General features: G+C 41.4%; 1 protein-coding gene across 2 annotated transcripts in view; it reads right to left on the reverse strand.

Moving 5' to 3' along the window:
- The window catches only part of LOC308224510 (transmembrane 9 superfamily member 2-like), a 29,350-nt gene extending 11,559 nt beyond the window's left edge, over positions 1 to 17,791 (reverse strand). The window contains exons 1-12 of one of the 2 annotated variants that reach the window (XM_080624495.1): positions 17,395 to 17,790; positions 16,841 to 16,908; positions 15,444 to 15,537; positions 13,332 to 13,459; positions 12,980 to 13,109; positions 11,653 to 11,780; positions 9,273 to 9,384; positions 7,106 to 7,185; positions 6,093 to 6,201; positions 1,709 to 1,841; positions 827 to 946; positions 594 to 651 (exon numbers count right to left, since the gene is read on the reverse strand). In XM_080624495.1, coding sequence (XP_080480621.1) covers positions 594 to 651; positions 827 to 946; positions 1,709 to 1,841; positions 6,093 to 6,201; positions 7,106 to 7,185; positions 9,273 to 9,384; positions 11,653 to 11,780; positions 12,980 to 13,109; positions 13,332 to 13,459; positions 15,444 to 15,537; positions 16,841 to 16,908; positions 17,395 to 17,511 — 1,277 coding nt within the window. In that variant the 5' untranslated portion in view covers positions 17,512 to 17,790. Of the gene's footprint in view, positions 1 to 593; positions 652 to 826; positions 947 to 1,708; positions 1,842 to 6,092; positions 6,202 to 7,105; positions 7,186 to 9,272; positions 9,385 to 11,652; positions 11,781 to 12,979; positions 13,110 to 13,331; positions 13,460 to 15,443; positions 15,538 to 16,840; positions 16,909 to 17,394 lie in introns of both variants that reach the window. The other variant, XM_080624496.1, reaches the window with a different exon arrangement.
- Positions 17,792 to 20,317: the final 2,526 nt, after the last annotated feature.

Raw genomic sequence — 20,317 nt, forward strand, 5'->3', positions numbered from 1 at the left:
AGTAAATATCTACTGTTTAGTATAGCACTATATAGCTATTTACAACACATCTGAGTTATATTTCCTGTGTTCTTTTCAATAACATGAGTACAAGAAAACACTGATACTATAATTAAGGTAATAGAGGTTCTGCCTAAAAGGCTGTGTCCCTATTAACAGAAAAGCACTACAGACACTCCAAAGTTCCCATGAAACCAGAAAGTGGCCATACCTATTCCCAGTTAGGACAGGATTATCTGGAACATTCCAGGTGCTGAGGTACAAAATTGGAATTGCCCCATCACTATGCCTAATGCTCTGCTGCAGTGATTCTCACAGGCTGTGATACTGCCTTGTGGGGGAGTTCCATCATTCGTCCCAGCCCTGGTCACCAAACAAGATGCTAAGAAGCTCTGTTGTAGAGTCCTAGGCTCCAACTCTTCAGAATTCATTTCTCTTTACATTCACAGATAGGCAACATTGAAAAGGAACAACTTGGAGAACAATAAAGAAAAAGAGCACACAAACAGGACAGTTCACTTCCCCCCCCATTCCTTCCCACCTCATATTCATCTACACTTCAGAATAAAAGAACAAGGGCAAACAATACTAACCCAGGGCAGAGCAGAGCTGTAAGCAAAACGTTTGTCTTCCACTTCTCACCTCTAAATGCTGAGGGAAAGATAAAAACAAGTTCAAGTTCAAGGCTTTTTCCCACTGTTTCACAGTAGGGCAGCAAGAAGCAGGTTTGTTGCTCAAGACACCAGCTCCAGTGTGAGGTTTACATTAAACCCAGCAATTCTGAATTTACCCTGCAGTGTCACACTGAACAAACACGTGTACTTACTCTTGTACATTCTAGCAGACACGTAACCAGCTGGAGTTCCCAGTAAGACCCACAGTACAACTGCACAGGTCATCAAAGCACCACGGTTGGCAGGAGAAAGAAAACCAAGGCAAGCTAGGACTAAAGACACAAAGGATTTAGTCATCTGTGGATGCTTAGCAAAACTCTTCTGTAACACATATTACTGTAAAGGTTTATCCTGTCACTACCTGATATTTAAATGAGCATAAGCTCTCATATACCCCCATCCCATGGCCATAGCCCTGGGTGACATGGTCTAGTGTGAGGCATCCCTGCTCATGGCAGGGGGGGTTGGAACTGGATGATCTTAAGGTCCTTTCCAACCCAAACCATTATGAGATTCTATGATATACTGTATAGACAACATATAATAAAACACCAACTTGTGACCGTTCTCCATCACCACATGTATATAACAGGCTCTCAATTTGTTGTGTCAGTGTTGTTCCACTGGTTTGCATTCTTGCGCTTATTCCTGCATGGCTGCAGATTGTTGTGTCACAAGTATTAAATAGAAAGTGTTCTGAGAACAAAACAAAGCTTTGATTTTATGGCTTTGAACTTGCATTACTGGATCTTTGGATAATTTACACCACAACAAACTCCTTTTACAAACCAAAACCAAACTTGTAACAAGGAAGCTTCATTTCTGCATCCTTAAGAATGAGAACAAGCCCACGAGTGGAACGACACTGTTTACAGCAGCATTACTGAAGCTACCTAGGTTACTGCTATGAAACTACATTAATATTTTACTAAAGGAAGGAGTTAATTTCCAAAAGAAGGCTTCTATCATCTAATAATATTGCATCTTTCTTATACTATAACATGACAAACACATCACTTAATAAAGTTACTCACATAAGGTAATAAATGTCATAATGAAGATCTGAGTTCCTTGGCCCAAGAAGACAGATAGTAACATCCCCTTCCTTGGAGGTCTAAACACATCTCCATGGACCAGCTTCCAGCCAAATTCCTCCTGGGCATCCTCCTGTATAAAATCAGCAATGTCTTTAGAAAAGACTCATAAAGCAGTAGTGAATTAACATGATGCAAAATCCATATTTAAAGTCTGATTAACTTCCAGTTTAGATCTAAAGACAGACTAATTGCATCTGATTCATCACTCCTTGATTTTTATAACCCCCTAATGGTTCAGTGAAAGCAAAAGGCAGGCTTTATCAAGAAAATCCTCATCTCTTAAAGCAAGGAAAAACAAAATGTAATTAGTCACGCCATATAACATCATTCTAAATTTAAACTAAAACAAAGCATTCCATTTAATTTGGATTACAGCATTTCAAGCTAGTTCAAGCTTTTGTCTTTTCTTGCCTCTTCCAAAGCATATCAGTCTTAATGACAATACTGGGAAAGAATTAAAAGGCCTCCGTACTCCAGAAGGAAGTTTTCTCCCTACAGTCACAGAGGCAAGCACCAATACTCTTTGTCACTGTGCCAGAGGTGAATGGATGGATCAGGGAAGGAATCCTCAGTCCAGCAGCTCTAAAGAACCACTAACAACAGAACTTTTCAACCAAGTCATGCAAAACAAACACTTCCCTTCACAAAACCAAGCAAACACATATGACCACAAAGAACCAACCCCTCAAGAAGATCACTCTCTTCCTCACAAAGGTAAGAGATATAGGTTTCATTCAACAAGGAGTACTGAGGTTAGTTTAATGGACTGTTTACCACTAGGAGTACAGCACACAAAAGAACAGGGCTAGAAAGAATAAAGACCCAAGTGGTGAATGACACCGAGCATCTTAACTTGTTTGTATTTGTTGGCTAGACATTACTCGCAGTAGTCTGATTACTAACACAAAACCTAAAAACTATTAAGCATAAGATAGCACAAAGAAACTCAAACCCCAGCTACCTTTGCCTGCAAAGCAAATGCTACGAGATCTCAAGGTATAACTCCAACACATCAGCGCTTTTCCAGTAAGGAAAGGTTTGTTTGGTTAAAGCAGCACAAAGACCAGACTTTCCTTTAAGCCTGAGAACTAATTGTGATGATGATGATGAAGTTGCTGAGGTAAGACAGAAGGTAGTTGTAAGTAAGGAATGAAAGAATTTAAAGGTTACCATCTGAAGTAAATCCTTATCTGTTTTCAAAATGATGAACACCAAGCAGAAATAAATGCTTAGTACTTTAGTTCCTGACACAATAAGGAAGCTACGTTTTACAGTTACAGCAAAATAGCTAAGGCAAAGCTAAAAAGATACATTTAAAACTTGGCCAATATGCTAAAAATGACCCTAAATCTTAAAAGGAATGAATCAATCTGCATCTTAGCCATTAATTTAGCCTGGTTCTCAAAATATTCTAACAAAGATTAAGTCCCCTGCACTCAGTCATGACCAAAGAGATTAAAAAAGTTTTACCGCTCACTCTTTAAAATGCATTGACACGAATTCTCTTCAGTTTAGGTATCTTCTCTTAGTCATAAGATCCTCAAAGCAGCTCAATGACTTCCAAACACTTCATTAATGTATGTCTCACTACATCTACATTATACTAAAAGCCAGTTGGTATCAGCTGAACATGAAATGTGCATATCAAGACAACCAGCACTGGCTTGCACATCGATCACCAGCATTCCTTATGTGTGAGATACTAAGTTGCTCCCCTGCAGGTTCCTCAGCCCAGGTCCTCTTTTGTACCACTAATTCACACCTTTATAAATCAGCTCCTTGAACTGTAACAGATCTTGAAGTCTCACAAACTGGCAGGAAAACGAAGTGTGGCTTTTTGGAAGTCACACCTATTCCTTCTGCTACCCATCAAAACTAACCAAGCTCCTACATGTCTTCCTTCTTATCACATTAAGAATGGCCAACTAATAAGGACAAGACAGTATAAGATATTGAACATAATTTAATTGAGAGATCAAACAGGAGCTTCTCAAAAGCCATCAGTTAAAGGATGCGGAAAAATTCTTCCCCTTTAAATTAGGGTCTGCATTTGCATTAACAAAAGATATTAAATATCAAAACCAAAGAAGAATAAAAGTACTTTCAGATGTTAGTTTCAATATGAAACATTTTTGTGCATTTTAAAGTACTCCTTTATCCAGATAGCAACAACAATGAAAATTCAAACCTTTGTAGTATCTGACATTATTTCTCCTCTATGGCTTGCAGATATCACTTTTGCCAATGAGAAGGAATCATCTTTATTCAGCCTTTCACTCATCCACTGGTCAAGTCTTATTAACTCGCAATCAGTTCTATTCTTTTCCACTAAGGCAGCAAAGGCACTATAGGGATCAAAATTAAATCCCCATCATTTACACACACCCCCAAGTAGTTTTAACACAGCTAGTGAGTAGAAGTTGTGCTGTAATGTTGCAGTTCATATGTAATCCCCTAACAGGAGACAAAGCCAAACGTACACATCAAAAGAAGCATGAGCAGGAGGCTGAAGGAGGTGATCCCGTCCCTCTGCTCTGCTCTTCTGAGACCCCACTTTCACCACTGTGTGCAGTTCTGCTGTCCTCAACATAGGAAGGACATGGAGCTGTTGGAGCAAGTCCAGAGGAGGCCACGAGGATGAGCAGGGGCTGGGACACCTCCTGTATGGAGACAGGCTGAGAACATTGGGGCTGTTCAGCCTGGAGAAAAGAAGTTACATGGAGACATCAGAGCAGCTTCCAGGATCTGAATGGGGCTACAAAGATGCTGGAGAGGGACTCTTCATCAGGGTCTGTAGTGGTAAGACAAGGGGTGATGGGTTCAATCTGAAACAGGGGAAGTTCAGGTTAGATATCAGGAAGAAGTTCTTTGAGTGGTGAGGCACTGGAACAGGTTGCCCAAAGTCGTAAATGCTCCATCCCTGGCAGTGTTCAAGGCCAGGCTGGACAGAGCCTTGGGCAACATGGTCTAGTGGTGGCAGGGGGGTTGGAACTGGATGATCTTAAGGTCCTTTTGAACCCAAATCAGTCTGGGATTCTATGATTTCACCACAATTTTTAGCCACAGGCAAAAGGCAACATCAATTTGTATTAGTCAGACTCTTTCCCATAACATCCAGCAAGACAACTACTGAGCCTCCCCCTAATTTCACTCCATTATTTCCCATTGGTTTAATTTTTGATCCTTTTTTGCAATAATCAACTCATATAGTTGGTTTGGTTTGGGGGTTTTCTTTGCTTTATGAAGTTCCACAGCATCATACTTCCCATGAAATCTAGAGTACAAATTTCCCAAACATCACAAGTGCTAGCACACTTGCTTTCTGGACAAGCTATACTACAAACTGCTCTAAAGAAACACCACCTTAGAACTGGAAAAGTGACACCACCTCAGCTTTCTAAAGCAGCTTCATTACAGAGGGGACAATACCTGTCTGCACTAGTTTTGAGCCTGACCTCCTGAAGAGGGGAAAAACACTTATCAAGTTTGATAGTTCAGACGGTAAAACCTATTTTTAAGCAGAAAATATGCCAAAGGGGGTAGTAAGTTTAATTCTGTGCTACGGATGTCTCTGCAACAGATACAGTGCAGGTCCTTTGCTAAGGCCATATAACATGCCTTAAAATGGGCCTGCACTAACAAGGAATCTCACCTATCACTCAGTGATTGATGGGAGGGACCTCTGGAGCTCATCTTGTCCAACCTCCCTGCTCAAGCAGGGCCACCTAAAGCAGGTTACCCAGAACCATCTGCAGATGGCTTTTGAACATCTCCAAGGATGGAGATCCCATAAATAATACAGAAATAATATATTGGCTGCTTAGGTAAGTGTCATACTACCAGCTACATGTCCACACTGACTCCATAACGCAAGCACAGAGGAAATTGCCACATCTTGAACCAATGCCAGAACATTTTTCAGTGTCTGCACTGTGACTTGCCGCTGTTGGCATATGTGAACGTACTTATGAAATAAAGAGGCTTTCCTTGTTTGAGACCTTGGAACAAAGGGATTTACATTTCAAATACTTCCCAAAAGTTTCTATGAGTCACTCCACATACTTCTAAACCCTGACGTCTGTCCCTGCATATTACCAGCGCATTGAACGATGCTACAAAAGAAAGACTGTCACATCTGCCCATATACTCCTGCTGTTAGGAAAGATGAAATAGCACTAAAGTTATTTTTAACCCCCAGACATACTATCATGTAGCAAATTCTTGGTAGTTCCACATCTCTTCAGGTTGTATTGAAAATTCATTTATAGACATGACTAGCGCAGAAAAATGTGCTCATGTAAAAGCTGTACATCTTACTCACAGAAGAGTCAATCTGGTTGTATCTTGCAATGTCTTTATGAAGAGTCCTCAGAATGATCATAGCCACCATGCCAGATAGGAAGAGAACAATCACAAGGGAATTCATGATGCTGTAGATAAAGAAAGAATACATTTTCAATCCACTTATTAGGTTGAGACATGCACTCCAATTCCTACCACAGAGGAACAGCCTCAGATACTCAGATTGTACTTAAGTCATTCAGACCTGTTAGTATTTTCCCACTCAGAAGATAAACTGTTTTGAGTTATGTCCCTTTACGATTTCTTAGGAGCCAGAAGAGAGAATAGTATTTAATGATATATTGTTAACTCTCAAGACATTGCTTTTCTTTATTTTCCTCCTTATAGAGCTCAAATATTCTCCCTAGTGAAACACTACAGCTCGTAGAGCAGACTTTGTCAAGCAGATTTTATATCTAGTGACCAATGAAATCTACATCATGCCATTTAATTTAATCATATCAGTCTTTTCAAACACTCTGTATTGCAAAAACATGAACGTTTCAACTTAGATTATGTACTGGATATCATTTGCATGGTGCAGAGGGAAATAAGTAAGAGATTTTTCACATACATCTTTCACTCATTAAAAAGCCCTTCTTTTTACTGTATGTAGCTGCTGAGTACCAAACAGGCAGCACACACATGTATCTCTCACTTGGCAGTTAGAGAAAGCCAGACAGTAACAGTAAGAACATTGCAGAGCAGCAACATCTCCAAAGCTTTACAGATTGGAGATGCTAAAGAAAACCAATGGAAGCTGCTTTCCTTTTGGACACTAATGGTGCATTCCTTTGGTGAAATGCAATACTGCAGTTGTTCCCAAGAGATGGAACACTGATAAAAGTGACTTCAAATGAAAACAAGGTTTTCTTGCCTGAAAACTAACAGACTTTGTTTTACCACAGCAGAAGTTATATAGCCCTGGAAGCACAAACAAGAAAGCATTGTGCTCCCTTGAAAGGTTATTCACTGAATAAATGCAAGTCTTACCTAAACCACTGGATGTTTGTATGTGGCATGGACTCCAAAATGTAGTCCCATCTGGAAGCCCACTTAATATTATTCTTTTCCTACAAAGAAATTAAATAGCAATTAATAGAAACAAGTTTGTTGCAGTCTGAGAAGGGATATGCACATCAAACCTCTTACACAAACCTTCCATTCAGCACAAACATCTAAGCTGGGTATCAACCCTGTTTGTTAGACCTCCTTCTTGCATTAATTCATCTCTTGAGCCTCTCAAAGAAAATCCTGTTTACTGAAATCTCCTATCCACATGTTCTGCCTTCAACTGAGGCTTCACTAAGCCTCATGCTTCCATGATTCAGTATGTAGCTGCCTTCAGCTCCCAAATGCATGCTGAAAACAATCATGCCACCACAAGAAGATACTCCCAGCATAACACAGCGGAAGTTGAAACATCAGCTTTGTTAAGGATACTCTATGTTTCTAGCTTTCCCTGGTATTTTTCTCTTATCACCTATAATATATTTAGCACAGGCGTCCTCACTCCCTGCCACAATGCTGTCTGATCCAGACTATTTTCCACTCATTCCTAGCAGACAATTTTCATTTCCAGATATCCCTGTGAAGGATTTAAGAAGAAATCATTCAGCAACTTTGACCTTCAAAAGATGCTTCCGTTTTCTCCTACCTTCTCCCCTAAATCCTTCTTGCAGGAGCTGCACAAATGATGGTTCTTTCTGACCTCAAGCCTTGCTCCCTACAGCATGTCCCATGGGATGCACGCCCGCTGTCCCGCTACCAAATTCTGTCTCCTGAATGGCATGAAGTTCTGATGAACTTCTTCCATTTATTTATGAGCTGGTAAGTTTGTACAGTTTAAAAATGATCAGCAGTGACGATCTTTAAGGTCTCTTCAACCCAAACCATTCTATGATTCTAAGTCAGCTGACACATTAGAAAAGGACCATTTAATATTCATTTTACTGGTTTATGTATTCAGGCTTAGTGAAACTGATGCTCTCTTATTTAAAAAGACTTCTTACTGATAAATACTCTCCTTTTAAGCTATTTGGAGGCTACTATTAAAAAGTAAACCATATCAGATATTATTTCAAATCAAGGCTAATAGATAACAGAGAAAGAAGCAGTTTTGAGGAGCCTGGTGACCAAGATGTGCTGGAAATGCCTGACCCACAGCAGCTAAGCTTTACCTGCTCTGTGCCTGAGGGAAAGGGAACACGTAGCCCAGACGTGGAACACATTGCAGGAATAACCAGACAAAGTTAAATTGCAACTTATCACCAAGATTTAAACACAAATGTTAATAGACAGGAGGCTCATTCATGTAGTAAGATTAGGATTGGGTGTCACAAGAGGAAAGTAACAGGATATAGAGCCTGCATCTCAGGGTCATTGGTTCAAATCAAATTCAATTTGGCAGAATGAAAGCTGTTACCACATGATGGCTGCTTGATGCCTACAGAAAACAAGCTGGTGGTCAAGTAAATCCTGCAAAATTGGTGTCTTACATCAGAAAAACAACCAGGCTTTTGGGACACACTGGAACTAAGCTACCAAAGTTTGAAGCAGCTTGAATCAAATGATTTTCACCCCCACAGGAGGCTCACTTTCCATGCTGGGGTAAAGACTCGGTTGTAAGAAAGCCCCATTTCCTTCTAACAGACTGAATAAGCCATTTGAATGTTAGTAAACATTAGAGTATTAAGTTTAAAAGATAAATGGCCACCTACTCCAAAAGAAAGTGAAGAAATACAAAATGAGACAAGACCTGCAACTTCATTAGAAGAGTTTTACCTTATGCTAAAACCAACATTTAACATAGAAGTGACTACAAATATAATACAACCATCTCTTCTACATGAGATTCTCCTTACCCTGACTGAACTGAACATTGACAACATAGAGCACACCCCAAGGAAGACAAGCCTTGCAGTTATTCAATCTACTACCTTTCTTTTAGTAACAAAACAGGGGGGAAGTCTTTATTTATACATCCCAAATGTGAAACTACAATAATAGCAAAGTAACAGGTTTGAGGCAAACTGCTTCACAAGACCCTCCTTATGGAATTTACACTGCTTTAATCCACTTATGGCTATTAGCAAATTATCCAGTTTTGATGCCATTCTTTTGGGGAATTACATATTCATGTAACAGATTCAATACTTACTTCAAATGTCACAGAGTAAGTGTAGATCAGATTCAGTTTGTTGTTGAACTCCCCAGGAATCTCCATAGGTGGACCTTCGCAACTTAGGTTGTTCTCATCTGTATGTTTGTAGCTAAGGGGGGGAAGGAATAAAAACTTAAGTAAAATTGTATATGTTTTACAATATTCATTTTCATTAAATCTTTTCTAAGGTAATTCAAACTAGTACTTCTTTAAAAGCCAAACAAATGGAGAGCTGTGTATGCTATTTTGCACCAGCTATTTAACCTCTTTGAGAACCTGCTTTTCTGTTCTTCTACCAACAAAAAATTAAGATCTTAGAATGCATTTTTATTAATGTTTGTAGCTTGAGATAACATTAGAATAAAGTCACGTATATAATTAGGTATCATTAGTCAGAACTTCAGTGCAGGCTTAAAGCCACATCAGAACTGAACATTGCTTCTCACAAGCACTTGTAGTGAGAGCTAAAAACTCCACAGAAGGCATCCTTTGGATCTTGGATCCCTATCCCACATTCAGTTAGCACCTGTTCACACCTGAAGGCAGTTGAGAAAATCACAGGCAAAGCTGTTTGCTAAGCATGTGGGAGACAAGAACCACAGAGCTCTAAAGGGCATGAGATGAGGTTTCACCCTACCCACTTTTCTGCCATGAATGAAGTCCTAGTCCTAACCTCCAATGCTGCGTGGTTAACCAGGCTGTGAAGTTTGGAGATCTTCACCTGGCAGGACAGTAAGCTGAACACAAAAATCCCTCTTCTCTGCCATCATACTTCCCTTCCAAGACAGCTTAGACATCCTCTGTCTTCCTTCCTCACTGACACTGAGGTTAAGTCCCTCACCAATAATGCAGTCTCACAGGTTCTCATCTTCTCCCCAAGTTCTACAGGGAGAAGAGGGCTTATTTTGGTGGATTTGGTGGTGTCTTTTTATACAGGGACAAAAGAATGACTGCGGAAACCTTTTCATTTTCCATTCCTATACAAGTGGTCTAATTTCACCTCTCATCAGTCTTGTGTACTCTGGAAAATACAGAACTCAGAACAACATTCTACATTCTAAAGTTCAAATACACAAACCCTTCTCTACAGTACCTTAGAATTACTAGAGCTGTAGAAGCACAAAGTCAAAAAACCCTTGAGGTTTTCTTGAATTCACTCCTATGAACACTGGAAAATAGCTTCCCTTTCACACCCTCTTGGGCAAGTTGTATTTACGCCATTTAGATAAACAATTCTACCTTATGTGTGTTATTATATGTCAGCAACTAAGTCAATCCCCAAATAAAAGCTTTCATGCAAGGCCTAGGGTGCTCCAGCCACAAATACTGCCATCAGGAGACCTTCAAGGTTGAAGCAAAGCACCAAGCAAAACGCTGGGTCAGAGAATGACAAAATTAAGGTTATGTGCAACTCAACTGTGCCCTCTTGTGGTCTCCGTTACTGGTGGAAAGTCAAATCCTCAGTTCAACCCTTCAAGATGCAACTGATCAAGTGTTAATCAACAATGAAGAAGGCTGGTAGCACTAAAACCACACTATACCATTGCAACAGAAAAACCAAGGATACCCAAGTCATGTTGTACCATCCATGTCCCTGTGAGTTGAGAAAACCTGGTAGTGTAACTTAAAAACATATTTAACCTCTGCAGAAAAGTAGAAAAAGCTAAAACACAACTGAAATCTTATCAATGGACTGTGGTTTTTAATATGGGTAAGTATAAACTGTGCATGAACAGACAAGAGGCTGAATTAATCACTTCAGTTTGTTTCTGACCTCTGAATCATTGCATCTCCTCTCTGGTCAACACAGAAACGAAGGAGCTACTGTTTAAGAAAGTAAGACAGTCTTAGGAAATCAGTTCTTGTCTTCTGCTGTCCTGAGTATCAGTATTAACTTGGTATTTCACCTGTATCTCAGTATCCAAACTAACACAGGTAAAAGCACACCTGTACAGATACTGTACACTCATACAAAGCGCATTTGAGAAGCAATGCAGCAACAAGAAGAAAGGTGACATGGCAAACTTGTTACTCCATTAAAGGATGTCTTTTAAAAGAAAGTAGCACACACCCAGCTGTAAATTAATAGACATAAGAAAGCTTCTATTGTTTGTGTCAGGTTCCAAGAAGTCTGCACAAGCAGTTTTTCCATCAGGAAGGACTTTGGGAACATTTTAAAAGCAAAGTTAAATGACATTTATGAACCTGGAACTGCCCTTTGTAAATAAAGTTCCGGCCATCAGGTATACCAAAAGCTCTTTCAGAAATCAGAATAACCAGTTCCTCAGACCTTACTGACAGCAGGTATCGTGTCTAAGCTTTCAACTACTGGAAGGATTCTCTAGCACTAGAACTTGCTGCTTTAATGCACAATTACCTTTGTGGTCTCAGTCTTGCCGTCACCAGTCGTGCACCAGGCCAGTTTTCATCCTTCCCACTATGGTACATGATTGTTATGTCAACGTGGTTGAAGAGGTAGAAAGTGTTCTTCTTGTTAAACTCTGACTACAAAATATCAGTGAGACATTGAGAAACTTCTCCAACAGGAGAGGGCGCAAGCACTCAAGAACTTTAAAGTGGGACTACTGTCCAAGGAAGGAGCAAGAAAGGAGGGGAAATACTTCAACATTCACTTCTTTCAGTATACCTCTAAAAATGTCTTTTTCTGTGTATTACATTTAATTACACACATAAAAACCCACATAAAGGATCACATCTGTTTTACAAGTAAAATTTAAATGTGTTTGATATCATTTTTGTACTTTCCACAAAAAGCTGTCAAAACAAGGGCAAAGATCTATTTATTCTAGGTATAAGTAATTCACATTCAGGTTGGAACTAGATGATCTTAAGGTCCTTTGCAACCCAAACCATTCTATGATTCTATAAACACTGAATTGAAACAGGTTACTCAAGATATAGACCATTTTCAATAGTCTATGGAGCCTGAGGAATAACCGAGTTGGAAGGTGAACGTAAACAGTAAACTGAACGTGCATGATTAATGAATCGCTTCCAAGAAGCATCAGACCTGCTGAATACAAACTGCCTGCTCTGTTACAAGCACTAGGTCATGTAGCAAAGCACAGTCACAGCATAGAGCTCTCTCGTTCCTGCAATGAGTGGGGTCCCTCACCCTAGGAGAAATAAAACTATCACTATTATCTGTAACTGTATTAGTTCACCATGGAACTCCCAGGATAACTGACACATTTCAGATTGTTGTCAATAGAATTCTTTCCCTGTCACAGCTGTGTTTGTTATCTTCCAGCCAACTGGGAAAACTCTGATACATTTAACTTGTCAACTGTGCTAGACCTAACTTCTGCAACTAGAACATGGTGCTCGTTTCTAGGTCTTCACTAGAAAGCTTCTATCTGAAACCAATAAAAGAAGATCCTGCATGCAAATACAACACAGACAAAGAATGGGTAGATACAAGGATGGAGACACATGAAATTTCAGAAAAAAAACTCAATTTTTCTAAGGCTTTTAGACACCAACACAGTTGTTTTATGGCTTTATGTATATTGGTCAAAGAAAGACACTATATATAGAAGCAGCATTCAGTTTTTCCAATGCCCACATTCTGAACATCAACCCTGTTTAAAAGAGTATCTGTTCATTCTCATGAAAGGAAAGCTTAAAAATACTGTGCATTGAATTACATCCACTATACTGACCAAAATGGTTCCAGCACTTACATTTATAACACAAGCATCTTTAACTCTACCATCTGGAGTAACAAAACATCCTATTGGAAATCCTGGATTACAGTATTTTTGTCCATCTTCTACATCATAGCACCACGTTACAGGCATGTTGTCAATAATCCTAGACAGAAAGCATCAAAGAACACATCCTCAGAATGGGATGCACTTTATTTCACATTGACATTTGACATTCATGTAATGCACACAGTTTTCAGTAGCGGCCACAAGACACACAGCAGAGGACAACTACCACATAGAAGGACGAAAGCAACCTCTTAGAACATAGGTAACAATGTAAATTAGCAACACACACCCCCAACCTCAAGCACACAGCTCAGCTTACCAGTGATGCTGATAATTCAACTGCATTCCTTTCTTCAAAAAAGCCAGTTTGCTTCTATCAGCACTGTTTGCTGGGTCATACGATCTTGTACAAACTTTCTTACAGGTTTCTTGCTTTTTAAAAGTGAACTGTTAAAAAAAAAAAAAAAGCACACAAAAAGAGTAATTTCAGTTTTGCTTAAAAAAATCTTTTAGTTTTTTTTTGCCACGTAAAGCTGACTTTTTTGAAACAGTTGGCTTCCTTGATATAGAAGCTTCTAAAGACAGAATTTTCCATATAATATCTTTAAATGTCAAGATTTAGGTATATCCAACAACAGCATCATAGAATGGTTTGGGTTGGAAAGGACCTTAAGATCATCCAGTTCCAACCCCCTGCCATGGGCAGGGACACACCTCACACTAGACCATGTCACCCAAGACTCCGTCCAACCTGGCCTTGAACACCACCAGGGCCTCAGCACCTTTACAGCGAGGAACTTTTTCTTTATATCTAACCTAAACTTTCCCTGTTTAAGTTTAAACCCATCACCCATTGTCCTATCACTACAATCCCTGATGGAGAGCCCCTTCACATTGCTAAAAATCTCTTCAACAGCCCAGATAAACTACCTCCACGTAAATCCTGCGGACTGGAATTTGAAAATCAGTAGAACAGTTACTACTTTCTTCTTTTACCAGTTTGCTTTATTATTGGCTACTTCATTATCCACTAAACCAGGATTTTAACTACACCATTTTTGAATGTTCCATGTTCATTTTAGCTGTGTTCCCCCGCGATGACTAGGTTGTTAAGACATGGCTGCCAAAAATGCAACAGCTTGCCCAGCAGAGCTCACCTAACACAAACATGCTCACGTTCGTACACCAAACGTCTACTGTAATCCAGTCAGGATTTACGTGGCAGTGAGCTAAAATTAAGCCTTAATTTTAAATAAAATCAAGCCTTAAAGCTATTAAAGCCTTTAAGCTATTAAAAATAAAATTAAGCCTTAATTTTATCAAGGCTTAATTGCTAACCAATAACAGCACTTTCTAATTCCTGTAGTGTACAGCCATTTCAAACCAGCAGTTGTTATAATGCTTAATCTATTCAACGAGTATGCAGCCCAAATGACCCATCATGCTTCATTTTTAAAAGCTTCTTGTGGCCAGCAGTCATAAAACATAAAATTACATTAGCTCAGAGTCAAACTAAAGCACTCTTGTAGGAGCAGTTTACACAAGGGAGGAGGCATCACCTCCATAACAGTCCTGTAAAAAGATGTCACTAGGTCCCTAATGACTGAACAAAAGTAGACTCCAACCCTGCTACCTTTTTTCGCTCACAAGGATTTGGATTATCTAGCAACCCTCACACTCAAACACAGCCCAGTTTTCAGTTTCACCAGCAAATCCCAGCCTGGAAACTGCACGTGAACAGGATACAGCCTTTCAAGCATTAAAAGCCAGTGTCTGACCACACTTTACTGCTAATAATTTTCCCAAGTTAATTGTAAGGCCTTCCAGAGATGCTACATTAGGTCATTGCTAATGCAGGGCACGAGGCAGAAAAATACTACATACCTAATCTACAAAATACATCCATAGATTTATTTCAAATGGACTTCAAGTGGTATGCATGAACAATGACAAATTTGGTTTTAGACAACCGTTTTTGAGCGTGTACAGCAGGGAAAAGCTGGAAACAAGCTCTAACTTGACTTCTCCATCCCATTCTGTAAGTTGCCCAATCAAATATATGAAAGCATTCCCAGAACACCAGCTTACAGCATCCAATATTAGATCTGAAAACCTACTGATTTCAGATCACCTAACACACCATACACACAGCTGCCAAAGAACTGCTTAAGTTATAGTTTCTGAACTTCTCTTCCACAGAGCAACAGGAAAGAAAAGCGATTACTAGCTCAGCTTCCTAACTTTCACTAGCCACCCTAAGATGCCTTCAGGGTGGAAAGTGGGAGAGGTTTTGATTACATAAACACTATAAAGCTGATGCTTAAATAAATCATCACACAATCATCAAATCTCAAGCTATGTCTATGGATTACAGCCATCAGAGTGACAGCGATCAAACTGAAACAGGATCAACTTCAAGGGATAAAATAACCTTATACGGAGATGATGCTATTCTTTCCCCAAAAAGCACTTGTCCAAGATTTTCCGATGGTCTTTTCTCTTCCGTATCTTGACAGAAGTCAAAACTGGAAAAAAGTGGAAAAGGTTACCTGTAATTTTTAATTGATATATAACTGTACATATCAGCCTAAAACCATTTATTAATTTACATCTTTAACACAGCATTTTTCATGCTTCTTTTGGAGGTGTGGCTAAGAAAACTGAGTGCCTTTGCAAAGAAATTTGGCATATATTACACAGAAAATTTTCTATGCAATACATCAGTTTCAACCAAAATACATCACAGCTGAAGTACCTTTTAGAAAATGCATGATGCTTACTCCAAGCACCCTTTTCAAATGGCATTAAGCAACAAGAGAGTGTTTCATATCAGGAAAAAAGAGACTATGCTACAGACTGTTAATTTCTCTTGCAAAAAGGTTTTGGAAAATCTACTACACCCCTTTCTTCAAGCAGTATTTACAAGTAGCATTTAACATGAAACAGTCCAAAGAAAGAATGGTGCTTTTAATATTAATAGGCCACACTGCCATACACCAATTCTCTTCAACTAGATACAGTCTGAACTACCTGAATATGAGAGAGAGAATGTAACCATTTGGGATCTTCATTATTTAAACACAGGTAGTAGTAGGTTATGATGGAGGGCAGGGGAGAAAATCATTTCTTTTTGGTGAAAAAAGTACTCTGTCTCAATAAGTGGTCCTAAATTCATTGGCTTCCCTAACATCTAATGCAAACAGAGACACTGTGGGCTTTTCCAGCTAGCCTTACTGCTACTGTTGCACTGCACAGCATCAGACCTACAACACTTCCAAGTTTCTTTCTCCTGTATGCTCCCCAGCAATACTGCAAACCATACTGTGTGTCATTGCTTTGTAGGTCTATAAACACCTGCAAAAGCACGTAATAGTTTGGACAGACAAGAACCAGAAACGTCCAAGAATTAGATAGAGAACTTTGGTGGAAAAAAACCAAAACAACAACTTTTCTTCCAATTTCTTTTAATTGCCAGAAACATGGAACACAAAGGTCTTGTCTTCCCAGATTTGGCTAACAGGAAGAACCTTCAAACATATCAAACAGCCAACACACTAAATCTGGAACACAGCTCAAAACAAGGCGCCCTTCAGAAACCCAGCAGCCTTGTCTTTAACAACAACAGCAGATAGTCAGGAGGTACAGGTGTGACTTCATCCTTCCCAACCTCTTATATTTCATTCCTGCCGCTGGGTTTAGTCTTCCATCCCTCCAGCCAAAACACTGCTTACAAGAAACATGTTTACTGTACCAGGAGTTGCATCAGCGCACCAAGAACAGAAACCAGGCTTTGCAAACACTTCTGGAAGCCTGCTGCAAGGTACTTACGCATCGTACTCGTAGGGCAGAACGGATTCAACCGAGTCCAGTCTGTTCACAAAGAGCTCAATCAGCGACTGAAACAGGGAAGGGCAGGAGGAGAAAGAGTATGAAAATATAGGCTTGCAATGACAAATGTGGGTCTGACACGAAAGCTGGCAAGGGCTGTGACAAGTTTCAGTGCTCACTATCCCATGGCGGAGTTACTGCAGGCTGCTGACAGGCCGCTACACCGGGCCCCGCGAGAGCCGCCCTCCCTCGGCGGAACAAGGAACGAAGCACCGGTGAAAGGCTCTCCGGGCGCTAACCGTTAAGTTCAGCACGAAAAGGGGAGGTTTTCACCCTAAAAAAGCAGCCGGTGCACCGAGGGAAGAGGAACTGGGGGTGCCTGGCTTCCCGGAGCAAAGGTTGTCGCTTAAGGGAGAACGCCCTGGGTCTGCAGTGGGGCGAGGGGTACCCGGCGGTGCCCCCCTTGCCCGCTGAAGCCCCGCTTCCCTCTCTATGGGACTTCCACAGCGAGAGGAGGGACCGCCCGTACCGGGCCCTCCCGTGCGGGCTCTCACCTTGCAGCCCTCGCTCTCCTCGCCCTCCTCACAGAAGCTGACTGGCGCCAAGCCGGGCAGGTAGAAGGCGGCGCACAGAGGTGCCACCAGCAAGAGGCCGGCCGCCAGCAGCCTCATCTTCCAGCCTGAACGGGCGAAAGCACCATGAGCAGAGCCTGCAGCCCCGACTGCCCGGGCAGCGCCTTGCAAAAGCGGCCTCAGCCGAGCCGGAGGCCGGTAGTCGCGGCGGCGGCGTCACGACGGCGTTGGGGCCGCGGCGCCTGCGCGGTGGGGAGCTGAGGCGCTGGGCGTCATCTTGAGGCAGGGCGCTCTGAGGCGGGGGCGCTGTTCTTGAGAAGGGAGCCCTAGGCTCATGGAGGTTGGGGTGTGCCGTCGTTTTCATCTCTGTAGGGAGGTTGTTTCTCGTCTTCCACACTTTATTCATAGAATGCCAGCCTGGTTTGTGTTGGAAGTGACATCAAAGCTCATCCAGCTCCAGCCCCTGCCACGGGCAGGGACCCCTTCCACTGGAGCAGCTTGCTCCAAGCCCCTGTGTCCAACCTGGCCTTGAACACTGCCAGGGATGGGGCAGACACAGCTTCTCTGGGCACCCTGGGCCAGCGCCTCAGCACCCTCACAGGGAAGAGCTTCTGCCTAAGAGCTCATCTCAGTCTCCCCTCGGGCAGGTTAAAGCCATTCCCCTTGGCCTGTCCCTACAGGCCCTTGTCCCAAGCCCCTCTCCAGGTTTCCTGCAGCCCCTTTAGGCACTGGAGCTGCTCTAAGGTCTTCCCTGAGTCTTCTCTTCTTCAGTAGTGACTTGTACCAGAGCCTCTTTTCAGGTTTTAGCCCCCACCTTAGCAGAGAAAGAGTTAAACTGGGTTTTACCAGCTCAGAAATCACGGGTGGAAATCCAAGATTTTGTATTACAACTTTTTCTCCAACCCTGCAACCTTTAAGAATTACACTTGATGAGCTGTTGATGCAGGTTGTGATGTCTGCAGCCAACAACAGTGGGACGCACACCAGCTCATGGTGTCCTGCAGCTCCTTCCTTCAACACAGCCACAATGGTGCCACAGATGGGATGCCAAGCTCCAGCCACAATGGTTCACGTGGCAATGGCAGGAGCAGTGCTCTGGGATGGCAGCAAAGCCTGGCTGAGAAGCAGGGTGAGTACAAGTGATGGCTAGAAGCTGAGTTCCATAAGGCCTGACAGATCCTATTCCCTCTGCACTAAAGGCATCACTGTCTAATAGCGGGTAGACAACATCTCCATCTTCCTATCTGTATTTTCCATTGATTTCCCTGTTGCCACCCTAGTTTACAACCTGTGGCACTGTGTTTGTATTACCCCTGCAAAACCTCCGTGTCCAACAATTTTACCCAACTCATCAATCAATAGCAAGCTACCCTTACCATAGGACAGCACCAGGCAAAAGGAGTAAGAATAAAGGGGGCATAGTAGTTACTTTGAGTTGCCACTTCAGGCAGCTCTAGCTATGTCCTAAAAACCTGTGATCCACCCTGTACTGATAAACTGAAAGGGGCCACAATTAGATCCCAAAGATGTGATTTGGGAGAAGGGCACTGGGGAGTTCCAGTTTAGAAATGGCTGACAAAGTGCCAGAAACAATTATTTTGTGCCGCTCTCGTCCACTCCAAGCTGAGTTTTATAGAGGAAAAATGTGGCATTTCTATAAATACCTATTAGCTGACAGCTGCCAAGAAAATTGCTTTTTGTCAGGAAAGTATTAAACTGATCTTTTCAGTTATTAGTTTTTGAACCATGTCTCCAGAGGGAATGACATTCCCTTCTTTATTCATTCCGAATGGGACTTATGTGATCAGATTATTTATTCATTACTCCTCATCCCCCAGGAAGAGGGTAAGAATTAGAATTACATATCCTCCAGGAAAAGACTTGTTTCTCTGCACTTGGAGCAAGACCATACCTAAACTATGTAGTGGAATGCAGTCAAATACTGTTCCAGTTTGGAACTAAGGTTTTGGTTAGACTCTCAATGAAGATGCCTGGTAGGACAAAGGACAGAAGAATTTGGCCCTAATACAATCACAACAATTAAGTTCATGCTAATCGCATTTAGCTACCTGTACCGTACATGTGTCAACAAAATGGAGCCTGGAGTTACCAATGAAGTATTTTACCTTTTAATCAGAGGAGGGAAAAGAGACTGTAGTTTGCATTTGCTTATCTTTCCAATTCTTTAGGAGGCAGTCAGCACAATACACCACTGTAGATCACAGAAGCACACAGATACATCACACAGGGAGACTCTTTTTAGCCTGTTTCTTGCAGGGCTAACAGTTTGCCTTAGTTTTCATTATCCATTCCAGGGAGAGGCTCTGAGATTGAAATTCTTCTGTATTGAAACTCGAATTTGAACATTTTTTCATATGATAATCAGGTGAGCTATGCCATTCTTCCACAAGCGCATTGTTATCACGTGCACTGCCCTCCCACTTCATTACCCAAGCTCATCCTTCCCTTTTCCCATGCACAATAACAGCATCCAGTAACTCATAGCATCCACACTGAAAAAGTGATCATCTTTAAGCACAGTCTAGAGAAGTGTTTGAGAGCCACCTTCTTCTGTATTCTCAAGAGATCTATGAGGCAGTCTGAAGCAATGTTGCCTTCTGCTTTCCATAACACAAAGAGCAGCCGAATATCAGTATCTGAACAGAGGAGACTGAAAAACTGGGGAGTCTGATGTTCTCTTATCAGATGCAACAATCATTCAGCTCTGCAAGTCTTGAGGGCACTGAGCAGTACCAGTAGCTCCTATAGACTCTGGAGACCAGCTCCTCAGAGCTGACAGGCATCCCCCAGCACCTCAGATCCACAGGGAGTGGCTGCTCCTATCCCGTTACTCAAACCTGGGATCAGGTGATGCACTTGAGGTTCTTTTTTAAGTCCTCTGGTT

The sequence above is a fragment of the Psittacula echo genome, assembly GCF_963264785.1.
Source record: "Psittacula echo genome assembly, chromosome: 8".
Taxonomy (NCBI): Eukaryota; Metazoa; Chordata; class Aves; order Psittaciformes; family Psittacidae; genus Psittacula; species Psittacula echo.